This window comes from Agrilus planipennis, unplaced genomic scaffold, assembly GCF_000699045.2.
Source record: "Agrilus planipennis isolate EAB-ADULT unplaced genomic scaffold, Apla_2.0 scaffold2, whole genome shotgun sequence".
In the NCBI taxonomy this organism is placed as follows: domain Eukaryota; kingdom Metazoa; phylum Arthropoda; class Insecta; order Coleoptera; family Buprestidae; genus Agrilus; species Agrilus planipennis.
In genome coordinates this window covers 1,620,996-1,634,545 of record NW_020442464.1, presented here as the reverse complement: position 1 = coordinate 1,634,545, position 13,550 = coordinate 1,620,996, and the positions used below count along the sequence as shown (strand labels likewise).

Here is a 13,550-nt window from a genome sequence, read left to right as displayed (position 1 = left end):
ACCCCAAGTCGATAGGCGATGAGGAATGTTTTTTAGATAATTATCGTATTAACATAATTATAGACATTGTTATCGACCTAGGGTTGTAGGGGTGTTTCCTTGGTGGATTGTGGTATGTTGTTTATATATATTTAAGTAAAGTTTACAATCATGTTAATACATATGATAAGGGAGATATATAGTGAATTTTCATTTTTTAACTTTGTATATTATTTTAATAAGGGACGACCGACGGCTAAAATAATTTTTTTCGGAATTAATAGACCTCCCTATGACATCCCCCATAACTCCAACTCGATTGCGGGTGGGGAGAATTGCTTAATTTACGTTTGCAATTTTGCAATTTTCGAAACTAAGTTTTTTGTTCAACTATAGGTTTTAGTTCGCCCCTTAAACTCTTATCCTTTCCGCAGCCCTAAACTGTACATGCAGGCATTGTTACACATTTCTGATAAATCATATCATCACCATACACCTTTGTTATTAGCGAATTCACAAAAAAATCGCTAAAGAGTTAGTGTATCTTCGAGTGTTAGGTTTCATTTGCTCACAAGCTGACGTCAGTGTGACACACGGACGGGGATGTACATTTGCGCGTAAGCACACTATACAATCCTAACACCAAGGTGCCCTACCAACAAACCCGTTCCAGTCGACTGCTAAATATACACACATGTAAGATAAAAAACTATTATGATGTGAATGAAAAAACAAAAAAAAAAAAAAACAAGTTCTGAAATAATTTATTATTTAAATGCAATATGTTTGAAATGTATATGTATATAACAATATTTTCTATTATTATAAATAACGCTCTTTAAATAAATAATAAATACTTATGTAACAAATCGTCCCTCATTTACACCAGATTCACTATCGATCACTTAGCTCAATCAATTATAGTCAATAGAATGCTAAATAGAACTACGTTTGAATGACGTCACTGCAGTAGAAAGAAAATTAAAAAAAAAAATGCATGTTAATTTATTTTTTTAACGATTTAAATTAACCTTTGCTTGATCAATTTAAGAAGGATAAGTCCGCAATTAATTGTACGACTAAAATACGACAGGTTTGCAATTTGAGATAGCTACACATTGTATACTATATTAATCCCAAAATCCGAATTCAGAGGGATGTCAAAATAAATTAGTAGATCATGTCATGACCTGCTCAGATCAAAATTGGCAGATACCGAATTTCGGCAACTTCTTGATTATAACCGAAATCGGTTACTATAGCCGATACTTTTAGCTACAAGGCGTTGCAAGCATGGATATTCAATCCTAAAACGTTTTCTCCCTGTTCTGATTATACTCTTTTATTTGTCCCATCGAAGGTAAAACTCGTTTTTGTATTGATTATATATAATTAGAGACAGATACAGCAATCTAAACTAACCATAATCTAACCTTCAGGAGGTGCATAATATTAATAACAAAAAACAAATTGTACAATTCTTAAAGGTTAGGCTATAGTTGGTTTGGGTTATCCTCATGTAGCAAATGATATTTAAGTAGACCCACGAACCCATGTCGAAATTATCGTCGTATCTGTCATGTTACTCTGAACATGTCGCAATATGCTAATTTATTTCAACAAATTTAGCATTTGAGTCAACAGCTCTTTTCATACCCTCAACTTCGCTTCCTTGAGTGGTAAAACATCTTTACTACGCCTTCCTAAATTGACCCAAGTCCTATATGATAAATTATAGGCTATAATAGTGCCACACTGCTAACAATGGTTTTATATTAAACAGACCTTTAAAATCATTAATGCGTTCAATTATTTGCTCAACTGCGTCAATTGTTTTTGTATTTATTTGCCTAACACCTGATAAGAATAAAATTAGTAATGCAAGTAATAAAGTTGTTAAAAATTTCGACCACATTATTATTTAATGCAACAGAATTGACAAATTTTATACTGATAGTGTGCTAAATGTCAACAGATATTCACCTTATATTGGTTTTCTTGTATGATTAAATATCAATCCGAATTATCAACTTCTAACGCTGAATTTATCTGTTTTAATTTTTTACGAGAGTGGTTACTTAATAGCCATGGATAGTATGGGTTAGCGAAAAACAATTTGGAAAATATCAAAGATTAACCATTTGACAGAGACTAAAAAGAAGACAAAAGAAGGCTTAATCTAAATTCATTTTCAGGTAATTGTTTTTTGACAAGATTTCGGCTACATTTTCAGGATTATGCGTAGTTTAATATTTTTAGTTAATGGCAGGTGTATTTTTTATTGTCTATTGTAAAATCTAAAGGTTTTTTATGAAAAAACTGTTAATTATCTAATTGAAATGGAACAAATATTTAATTTTTAATACATATCATTTTACAATCAAAAAAATCACTTCTTTGGGATGCAAAAAACAGAAAATAGTTTTTCTTATTCGTGTTATCAAATATGTCACTTTAAAATTGTCAAAGTTACAAAACGGACAGCCGTTAGGTAATCAAAACTTTTTAGAACCGCTGAAAGTTATAAATCTGTCCTTTTTAACGAAAAAGTTTTATTTATCTAACGGATTTTATTTGATGGGTATGACCTCCGCGATAAGAGCTGTTCTGACTATATCGATTTTCATTACTAAAGTGGTAGTCCTTGGTATAAAAAATAAAATCCAAACATACATGCACCGTAATCCACTGTCGCTATTCAACAACTATTATTATTATCGGATACTAACATTATTTAAATAAGTACATAATTATATTATTTACTAACCTAATAGTATGTATTGTTCTACATTTGAATCACAGTCTCCTTTGAATTTCCTCCTAACATCATCATCATCATCGTCGTACTTCTTTATTATCTAGGCGTATCAATCTTATCAACAACATTATTGAGTTCGGTAGGACTAGAAGGGTTTTGGTCAGAGGTGGACTCAGGCGGATGCAAAGTGCCCACCGACTGTCTTCTCAGAGGCGTAACGACCGGTTGCGAATGCAGTATCGCATACAACGGTCCCTCTTTTTCTTTTGTGGGGGATAAACTTGGCTCATCTTCCATCTGCATGCTGTTCTCTGCAGCAGACGGAATTGTGGTTAGGAAACGGACTGTGAGACGCCCAGGAGATCCTGGGGAATCACAATCGTCCTGGATCGCACTTTGACGAGTCAGTCTTGGTTTTGATCTAAGAATAAGAAAAAATTCTTGCCATTTGGACTATTTTATGAAATTGAAAATTAAGTAAAAAACAATAACAAATAAAGTCAATTTTAAATCTGCAATAGTGCCAAAGAGGTATTTTCCGTCTCCAAAATAATTTGCAGGGGCGGATCTACTTAAGGACTTTTTGGGCTGCAACTCAGGGCGGCGTGGATACAAAAAGCCCAAGCCTTCGTTGAAAATAATAGACGATATTGTGAAAAAAAATATCTAAAATTATTAAAAAAAAAAACGGTAATAACCTTGGCAACCCTTCAATCAATTAACCCGTGCGCGCGACTATCGGGCGGAACAGGGAATTCCCTGTCATTTGTTTTCGGTCGGTGTATTTTCTCGTTTTCTTCTTTACGCGCGGTAGGGTAAGTTCGTTTCATGTGAGTTGCTATGTAACGAAATCATGCAACGGATGTCCGCCCTCTACTCGGCCACGTAGTCGAGTTCGTAGTGGGGATCGCTTGAGCCGTGAGCGCGCTTCAATGCAACGTTCGTTACAGGCAACTCCGGCATGAATAGTGTAAAGTTTAAATTCATAGTGTACAAATAATATCATTAAACCAATTCCTTAACCCCTATCCCGGTATGTTTGTGTGTTTGAAGAAGTTTCACTTCAGTAGCGTGTTGTATAATTACACGTTGTATTTTTTTCCTATACCGTATACCTACATCATTGTAAACAACAGTTTTTTTGACAAAATGACAATTAGTTGAGTAATTAAGTAGGCTCCTAAGTAGTATTAGTCCAGGGCCCCACAAATTCACGATCCGCCCCTGATAATTTGTCTGTTTATAAGACATTTCCGATTATAATGACAATCCCTATAATGAAATTTAGCATTTTTTCAATATGATTAATTTTATTATTATTAAATCGGTTGCTTCTCTACTACATTTTTCCTTAAAGACATTTAATATAAAATTGAGGAAAACTGCAAAATATCATGTTTGATAAATAATACGCAAAGGGACATTGAGTCAAAACCAATCACGAAACCAATAAATCTATATTTAAATTTTTATTAAAACGATTAAATTGATAGAAGAAGTTCATCATTATAAATTGAGATTTACCTTAATCGGTTGGGTTCATTACTCGAAGCACTTGAGCGTGATATTCGCCATGTGCTGGTACTGGCCGTGGTGCCAGACCCCGAAGAGTCGTTTCTCGAACTAGAGAGATTGGAGTCCTGAGAGGTTTTTCGAGTTACAAGCCACGTAGACGCTCTTCGTTTGGGATCCAGCAACCTGCAAAGAATGAAACGAAAACCAACAATGACACTTTCAGTATATTACTAATATACTGCAAAATAACAAAAGGTTATAAAATCCTACATTAATTATATACATTAAACGATAATTTATTTTTATGCACAGGATTTATTAATTTTTCACAACTTAAAGGGCAGTGCCGGCCTTTTGAAACATATTTGAGATTAACGATATCTTCAGAAAAGTTTTTCAGCACTTTTGGTTTGAGAAGAAGTTCATGTAAGTTGTACTTTTGTTTTCCTAAACAGTCATAAAAATAGAGGCGATTACTTTCAGTGGCATGTCTCGACCCACAACATAATAAAGGCGATGACCTTCACTGACATGCATCGACCCACAACATAATATAGGCGATGACCTTCAGTGGCATGCCTTGAACCCAAATATACACAAACAAACTATTGCTATACTGTCGTGAACCGTGATAAATGACTAAGTTCAGACAACAAGCACTTTATCGTATAGTACTGAAGATAATCCATGGACTTACAACTTATAATCATAGTTATAATCCCGCCTCTCACGACTTCTTTCCTCCATGGTACTTTGTACCAACACATTACTTTTTGGTATTTTATTTTAATACTTGTTTCGAGTCCTACACTCTTTGAGCATTAATAAAAAGGGGCTTGACTAGAGTTGTAATAGATTTTAACATTATTGGAAATTGAAAGTTAAGGTATAATGATCTGACAGGATTTTGTTGGGTACCCCCAATCTATGCAACAAATTATGGATCACAAAAAGCGATAGTCAGAAATTTAGAAATTCTTTAAAGGGACGCCACACGTCGTAATAAGTTTTAAAATCCAAGACGTTGGAGAGAAAGCCGACACTGCTCGTTAGTTCAAATAAGCTAACACATCGAAAGTAGGTAGTCAGTTTACCTTACTTCTACAAACCTTAGAGGAATTCCACAGTGATGATTGTGCTTCCATGAATCGGATCGCGAAGAGCTGAAGTTCTCACTGGATGACACTGACGATGCACGTTTGTGTTGTTTCTGTTGAATCTCTGCAATCTGGTAGGTATATTGTTCCGATCGTGGTCGATGTCTGGGAGGTTTCTTTGCACATAAAATCCACCTGGCCTTGCTAACCAACCAATCTTTCGAAGCACTCTTCTTACGACTAGTTCGTGAACTGCCATTTTTGACTTCATTATTCAAAAGCTTCACGTTGCATGTACACTGTGGATTATGATGATTTTGATTTTCTCGCGATGACCTGTCTGCCAAGCTGTTTGTGTTCGCAGGGGTTTGTCGGTTACTAAAATTTGAACTATGTCTGCATCTACCAATGCCTCTGGTCACTCTACTTTCTTCGATTGCTTTGCAAATCATTACGCAGTCTTTTTTGAATTGTTTCGTGAGTATCGCATAAAGAAACGGATTGCAACATGAATTTAATGGCAGTACAAACACCGTAAATACTTTGGCTTGTTCTAAAGTTACTAGTTGTAAACCAAACGCAGCGGTCAAAGAGAAAAAAGCTATTGGCGACCAGCAGAGGAAATCGGTGAACACCAAGAGAGCCATTCTCTTAGCAATGCGAGAGTCGTTGGAGTTCCAAGCTTGAGAACCTAAATTTCATATGTCTAAGTATTTTGCGGAAATAAATAGAGCTTCAAAAATAAAAATCTACGAAAAATATAAGTAAAAATGTATATGATTCCTTCATCATCATCATAAGGTCAACAATCCTAAGACTGGTTGGACACTCGCCTCCACTCTTTCCTATCCTGAGCTAATGTTTGTATTTCCCTTAAACTAGAACATCCCACATTTTTAAGTATTTGTGAACAGTAATCTAATCTAGATCTATCTCTACTTCTCTTAACTCCTGTTTCAGCTTCCAATAGGTCCTTAACTAGTCCTTCATGTCTGAGAAGGTGTTCTATCAACCTATCTCGCCTATTTTTATAGGGCGCTCTATTCTCCAACCTTTTATAATACCTTCTCATCTTCTCTAACCACGGTATCTAATCTAGATCTATCTCTACTTCTCTTAACTCCTGTTTCGGCTTCCAATAGGTCCTTAACTAGCCCTTCATGTCTGAGAAGGTATTCTATTAACCTATCTTGCCTATTTTCATTGTGCGTTCTATTGTCCAACTTTTCCTAATACCTTCTCATATTCTCTATCCACGGTATCCTCATCATTCGCTTGTAACATCACATTTCGAACGCTTCTAACCTTTTCCTTTCCGCCGCACCCACCATCCACGTTTCGCACCCCTACAGCGTCGTACTTCAGACATATATCTTTAACAATCTTTTCCAAATTTCTAAATTAACTGTTCGCAAGCGTGGAAATGATGCGTTTTCGTCTATTTTATATCTCTACTGCTCCTTCCATCCTGAATTATCTATGTATTCACTCTTTCCAAACTTTTACACATTTTATTTTATTTTCAAAAAATATTTTTTGACAATGTCGCTTCTATTTTATTTAAGTCTATCTTTAACTCTTCCTTGCTAGATGCTAATACTGCCATACCATCAGCAAATCTAATCATACTAATTTTTTGGCCCTGTATATCTATCCGTAATGTTGTTCTGCCTAATAAAGTTTATCGTCCTTTCGAAATATGGATCGAACAGTTACGATGACAGGGTGCATCTTTATCTGACTCCCTTCCTAATATTTAAAATTCTTCTCTATGTTACTAATCAAGTTCTCTAACGGTTTTTTTAAATTTTGAATATTCTCAATTGTAAGAGATTACAAAATATTGTTGGAATCTTAATTGCGAAGAACTCAAAAAATCAAATGGTATCAATTTTTCTTTGTTACATCACATAAACTGTTTTGTTTCTACATCTACCCTACTGCTGTTTTCTTAAATACGAGGGTGGATTGATAAGTTTCCGGCCTAACCAAGAGATGACGCCACTAGGCCTACCTTGAGGTGACATTCTATAGTACCATCCTTGGATAGCTTGTAGCTATAGTTTCAGCCCGATCTCCTTGCTAGTGTAGGTTTGACAGCACGCTGAACAAGACGCCTCTGTGGTTTTCGTAAAAATGGAAAAGCAGGAAAATCGTGCTGTCATCAAATACTTTTATTTGAAGGGGTTAACGCCGAAGGAAATTAAAAAAGAGATGGACTCAACACTGGGGACATCCTCCCCGTCATATTCAACCGTTAAGCAGTGGGTTTCCGAGTTTAAAAAGGGTCGTGTGAGCACCTCTGATGGGCCTCGCTCAGGACGCCCCGTTGAGGTCACAACTCCAGATATGATCGAAAAAATTCATCAAATAGTGCTGGGAGACCGCAGATTGAAAGTGCGTGAGATAGCTGAGACCTGTAAGATGTCATATGAACGTGTGCAACATATTTTGCACCAACATTTGCATATGGAAAAGCTCTGTGCAAGATGGGTGCCGCGTTTGCTAACAGTCGACCAAAAATTGATTCGAAAAAACATTTCTACCGCAAATTTGTCATTGTATAAGCGTAATCCAAGCGAATTTTTGCGTCGATTCGTAACCGTTGACGAAACGTGGGTCCACCACTACACTCCTGAAACCAAAGAACAGTCTAAACAGTGGATTGGACCAGGGGAACCAACTCCAAAGAAGGCAAAAACAATTTTTTCGGCGAACAAGGTTATGGCTACTGTTTTTTGGGATGCAAGAGGTATTATATACATTGATTACCTTGCAAAGGGTAATACTATCACTGGTCAATACTACGCAGACTTATTGCAACGTTTGAGCCACGAGGTGAAAATTAAACGACCTCATCTGGCGAAGAAAAAAATCTTGTTTCATCACGATAACGCACCAGCGCACACGTCAATCGTTGCGACGGCTAAAATCAACGATCTAAAGTTTGAATTGATGCCGCACCCTCCTTACTCTCCAGACCTAGCCCCGAGTGACTATTTTCTGTTCCCTAATCTCAAAAAATGGCTTGGCGGTAAGAGATTTGCGGACAATGAAGAAGTAATCGAAGCTGTAAATGGTTATTTTGAGGAGCTTGACGAATCAGTCTATAGAGATGGCATTAATAGACTGGAACACCGCTATGAGAAATGTATCAGCCTTGGAGGAGATTATGTTGAGAAATAAAAAAAAAAAATTTTTAAAAACCTTGTTTTTCTTGGTCAGGCCGGAAACTTATCAATCCACCCTCGTAAATAGAATAGGATGATCCCAATTTTGATACAAAGTACCGACACAAAGAAAACTTGTATATAAAAACAAAATATAAACTTTAATTCGAAAGATATTAATTTACTTACCTCGAATAGCACAGTACATTTTTAAGTAGCACCCCATCAATATAAGAAACGCAACGCCGTTGATAAACATGAGAAAAACGACGTAAGTCAAACTGGCAACGGATCCTGTTTCAAACGGGAGACAAACTGCAAACTTTCTATAGTCGGAAATACTGAAGAGTGGAAGAATAGCCATAACAATTGCAAACGCCCATCCGCAAACCATTATGTACCCTGCGTGTTTCAAAGACAATCTTTTATTGAGATGCATGGCATGCGTGATGGCATAATTTCGTTCCAGGGTAATTACTGCTAGAGTGTATACTGATAACTCGGAACTTAGCACCCCCAAAAATCCAGCTAGTCGGCATCCAACAGACATCTGCCAAGGGATGGCATACATTCTAAACTCGCCCAGAGTTGATGCGTCTACAACGGCCAAAAACCCTAAGGAGAAATAGTTGGAATCCAAAATGATTTTTTTCATGAATAACATCAACCGTACCTAAATATATTCCCATGAAAAAATCTGCAGCAGCCAAATTGCAGACTAGAAACCGTGGAACGTCCATTTTACTCCTGGAAAAAATTAACACGAAAACTACCGTTCCATTTCCTAGCATGGAACACAGGAAGACCAGCCACACTCCACACCGGAGAGTCCACCAATCGAATAAGTCTTGACAAGGAAGGAATGGACCTGGTGATGGCAAACATTGAATTTTTCCAGGAGGTAGTTCACTTCCAGAGAGTTTCGTCTCTTCTTCCGCGTATTCTTCCATATAGTTAGGAAAATTTCCTGGATATGCAAATTCCCCGCCACCGTAGCTATCCCAAATGTCTTTAAATTTTTTGCCCAGTTTGTGACTTATATTTTCTGGAAATTGAGTAAGTCGAAGTTGTGTACCAGGAGTGAAATTATATATGAGGCTGTTAGGTAATTTGCTGTATGTAGGCCAGATTGTGTTTGACTAGTTAGCGCTGCGATTTTTGTTTTTGAAATTTAAATTTAATATTAGCTCCGATCGATTGATTTAGGCTTTTTGTAAACTACTTCTAAACGTTTGATATAATTATTGGTATCTAATATACCCTCCGTGGTGTGTAAAAACCACATTCTAGTGTATTAAAATTAGCAAATTAAACAAGCAGAATATTCTCTTCACGTTTATAATCGATCAACTTTTCACTCAGAAGGAAAATGACGCAAGAAAAATTATATTAATGTTGGTGAAAGAATATGGAAAATATTAACACAGAATAACGATACAGGAGACTTAAGGTATTTTTTTAAAGACGTTAGCATATATTCAAAAACTTGATTAGGTACTAAGAAAAGAAAGAAAAATCGGGGACAAAACTTAAAAAAAATATATAAAAACTTATAAAATTAAAAAATATCTTTTAAGCACACCAAAATAGTTTATGTTATGAGTAAACTTTGCCACTCTTAAGTCTGAATTAAAGTGTGAAGGGAAGATAGTTTAAACTGAAAGGTGTTTTATTTATATAAGACCAACAACCTACGTTTATTCAGGGTTAGGTTTCTAAGTTATAAATTCCGTATGTCCAAGGTTGCAGAATTTGTAACTTAGAAACCTATCCCTGAAGATGCCTCATAATTGAGGCGAAACGTAGGTTGTTAGTCTCATATGAATAAAAAACCCTTGCCCCATACGTAGCTTAATTTTTTACTTTATACAATTGTTGGAGAAGAAATGACACCAAAGAAGATAGTTTAAACTCGATAACGTCTAAACGTTATACAGTGAATTTAAAATTAATTACAAGAGAGCGCAAACTAGTTAATTTCAGGTAACTTTTTACCTAAGGAGACTGACTGGTTGATTATATTGTGCATTATCACAACCAGAACTCGACATTTCGCATTTTAATGCATGGAATTTCGGAGATAGTAAAGTATCTTTAAAGTTCCAGTCCAACATCTAGTTTGAAAACACCTTTTATTTAAAAACGAAACGTCCACTGTTAGTTGTGATAAATACATTTATTTTTCCCCCCATCTTGCTTTCTATAAAATTTATTTTTATATAGGTACCTACGGTTTTTTAGTAACCTTTTTAATAAACGTATTTTAACGGTAAATAATACAAAAAACCAAAGAAAAAATTAATAAGAGAACTTGCTAAATATGTTTTTCAATAAACTGTTGTTAAAATGTCACCTTAAATATTACAAATTTCGATGCTATTATATAACTTTTCTAAACTATATAGGCACGCATCGACATGAATTGAATACAGCTAGAAAAGTTCAAATGAAAGTACTAATAACTCTTTAATGAATCAATGTAAGAACGGAGTTTTATTTCTTCTTTGCTGTCGCTTAAGCAAAGTTTAAATGCAATTAAAAAAATATATTGCAGGGATTGTTAAGGAAGAAATCGTGTGAAATAAAATTCTGAAATGACTCACGTAATTGAGGCCACAAGTCTACGACACTCGAATTCCAAATGTTGGGATCTATGTCGTCGTCCTCGTCGGGAAAAAGCACTATATCTTCGACTCTGGCAGGTGGGGGCGGGTTGGAGGGTATTAAGGGAAGGAAAGCACAGCAGTGATACGCGTAGGCCAAAACCAAAGTCTGAATTCGCGGAAAGCTTTCGGGTGGAGGGAACTCCTTCAAGTTCGGATTATTAAATACCTTGAGATGAAGGAGACGTTCTAAACCAGCCGCTGGTAATTCGGGAAAAATGTTGTTACCCAGGTTTCTAAAAACTTCATTAAATTTGTGCCCAGTACAAATAATTACACGAAACTTAATTGGATTAACGACATCAAAGACCTCAATTAACTTTTGATAAAGAAACATCCTATCATGCAATTTGCTTTGAAAAGGTTGCTGTAATTTACGAACGAGGAAGTTGAAATACGATCTCACAACCAATAAAATTAACTTAACTACTTGCGAAAATTTCAGAACGTTCTATAAGTTTTAAAGATTTTATGATGAGATTTTTTTATAAATTTTGATTTACTGTTAAATTATAACATTCAGTTAAATAATTGTGACTATGGCAACATCTAAAACTAAAACGTATCAAAGATAGTTTTGCATGTTTTCTGCATTTTTACTATTATAAGCCGTTTTATTTAAAAAATTTAATACCAATGTAAAATATCCACTGAATACACTGCTTTCATTCGTCACTATTCACAAGAACAAATCTAAGGAATTTCAGAAAAATGACAAAACGTTGGAACGTAAGGTAATTGACATATGGTCTCAAAATGACCCAAGGGTCACGAAAATGTATACACTTATCTAGCAAAAATTAACATGCAAAAAAAGCTTATTATTTTGGCCCCCATCAAATTTTCATGGAGTAATTTATTATTAACTTTTTGGAAGCTTTTATAAAAAATATACATATATTTCTTAGACGTTTCGGTCTTTATCTCTACCTAGTCAAGATTTTATTAGAGTATGTATGATGTACTTGTAGAGTTGGTCAGAAAATGAAACCAAATTACTCCCTGAAAATCATAGCGGACAAAAAAATGATCTTATTAACCCTCCTCTTTGTACTAAACATTTGATGGTTAAACTCCTTTAAGTGATTTATATATTTCATTTAAGAAATAATACCGTTTCAAGGCACATTGCATTAAATTTAACAAAATTATAATTAGTTAAGGTAAATTACGTACAGGTTTTCTATGTGAGAGATAGGTAGAAAGGCATCCGGATGAATATATGAAATCATGTTGTTTTCCAAGTCACTATAAGGAAAATGAAGGGGATAAACCAAAATTAGCAATAGCACTAACAGTAATAATAATATCAAGTTTTCATTAATAAATGTGTAAAGTAGAGAAAAACAACTTATAACTAAATTTATTTGAATATGAAAAGATAAAAAACTACATTTTTATAATAAAATAACCTTCTGATGCTTGTATAAAATCAATCATTAATTCTTGATTTTTTTAGTGAGTAAAATTGTGGCATGCAACGGAAGTTGAGCGCGCACAGCTAACGAAAATTCGATAGTATAAATTCACCAGTGAAGTTGCGAGCTTCGGCAGTTGCTGCCTTTCGTTTATAGGGGCGAGTTGCCACTTTGACCAATAGGGACAGCACCACACGGTTATATTATTCAAATGTTATCGTTGCATATCTCATTATTATTTATTTAATTTAGATTATTTACAAATATAATGTTATCTTTTAGAATTAAATTATTTAAGAAAAAAATTAAACTGGATTTAATGCATCAATTCTTCGGTAAAGAGAAATTAAAAACCCTTGTTCAATAGCTGACTTGGCTAAGGAAAGCAATTTCGAAGAGAATGAAATAGGATTAAAAGTATGTACATGCATGGGCGTACCGAAAGGGGGGCAAAGTACAACAAAAGCAAATGGCCATGATCGAACCCTAGTAACAGTTAACTTTATGACTTTAAGGCAGAGATGAAGGTCGTTATAATTCAAGCCCTCAAGCAGAATAACACAAAAATGTATACCGGATGTTCGTTATAGAATCCGAAGAAAAAACTTGAATACGCGTCTAAGTTTTACACTTACACAATTTTTATCATTCTTCTTCTACTTGTTTAATACCTACTTTTTATCATGTAGCAAGGCATGACCGTCCTGGCTGAGGAATTCAAAGGAATTAGGGGAATAAAATATTTTTTTTCGATTTTTGAACTAGGTTATATTTTTGCTTTTAAATTTAAATACTGTTGCAAGTGATAGCTTGACTCATTGTTATTGCTTATTTCCACATTTCCGCCAAAATCGTTTATAAATTCTTCAGCTATATAATACTCCATTGACAATTGCAAAACTAATAATTATTTATGTAAAATTTTTTCTCTTAAATAAATAATATTAATA

General features: G+C 34.8%; 1 protein-coding gene across 11 annotated transcripts in view; it reads right to left on the bottom strand.

Annotated features, from left to right (window-relative positions):
- Nucleotides 1-769: 769 nt before the first annotated feature.
- Nucleotides 770-13,550, bottom strand: part of LOC108733869 (lutropin-choriogonadotropic hormone receptor-like) — a 210,315-nt gene continuing 197,534 nt past the window's right edge. For 8 of the 11 annotated variants that reach the window (XM_025980975.1, XM_025980977.1, XM_025980979.1 and 5 more), the window contains 7 exons: nucleotides 12,359-12,430; nucleotides 11,123-11,418; nucleotides 9,193-9,564; nucleotides 8,709-9,134; nucleotides 5,347-6,040; nucleotides 4,262-4,435; nucleotides 770-3,158 (listed from right to left, as the gene is read on the bottom strand). In XM_025980975.1, the coding sequence (XP_025836760.1) occupies nucleotides 2,834-3,158; nucleotides 4,262-4,435; nucleotides 5,347-6,040; nucleotides 8,709-9,134; nucleotides 9,193-9,564; nucleotides 11,123-11,418; nucleotides 12,359-12,430 (2,359 nt within the window). In that variant the 3' untranslated portion in view covers nucleotides 770-2,833. The remainder of the gene's footprint in view (nucleotides 3,159-4,261; nucleotides 4,436-5,346; nucleotides 6,041-8,708; nucleotides 9,135-9,192; nucleotides 9,565-11,122; nucleotides 11,419-12,358; nucleotides 12,431-13,550) is intronic. The other 3 variants (XR_003232453.1, XM_025980976.1, XR_003232454.1) reach the window with 3 other exon arrangements.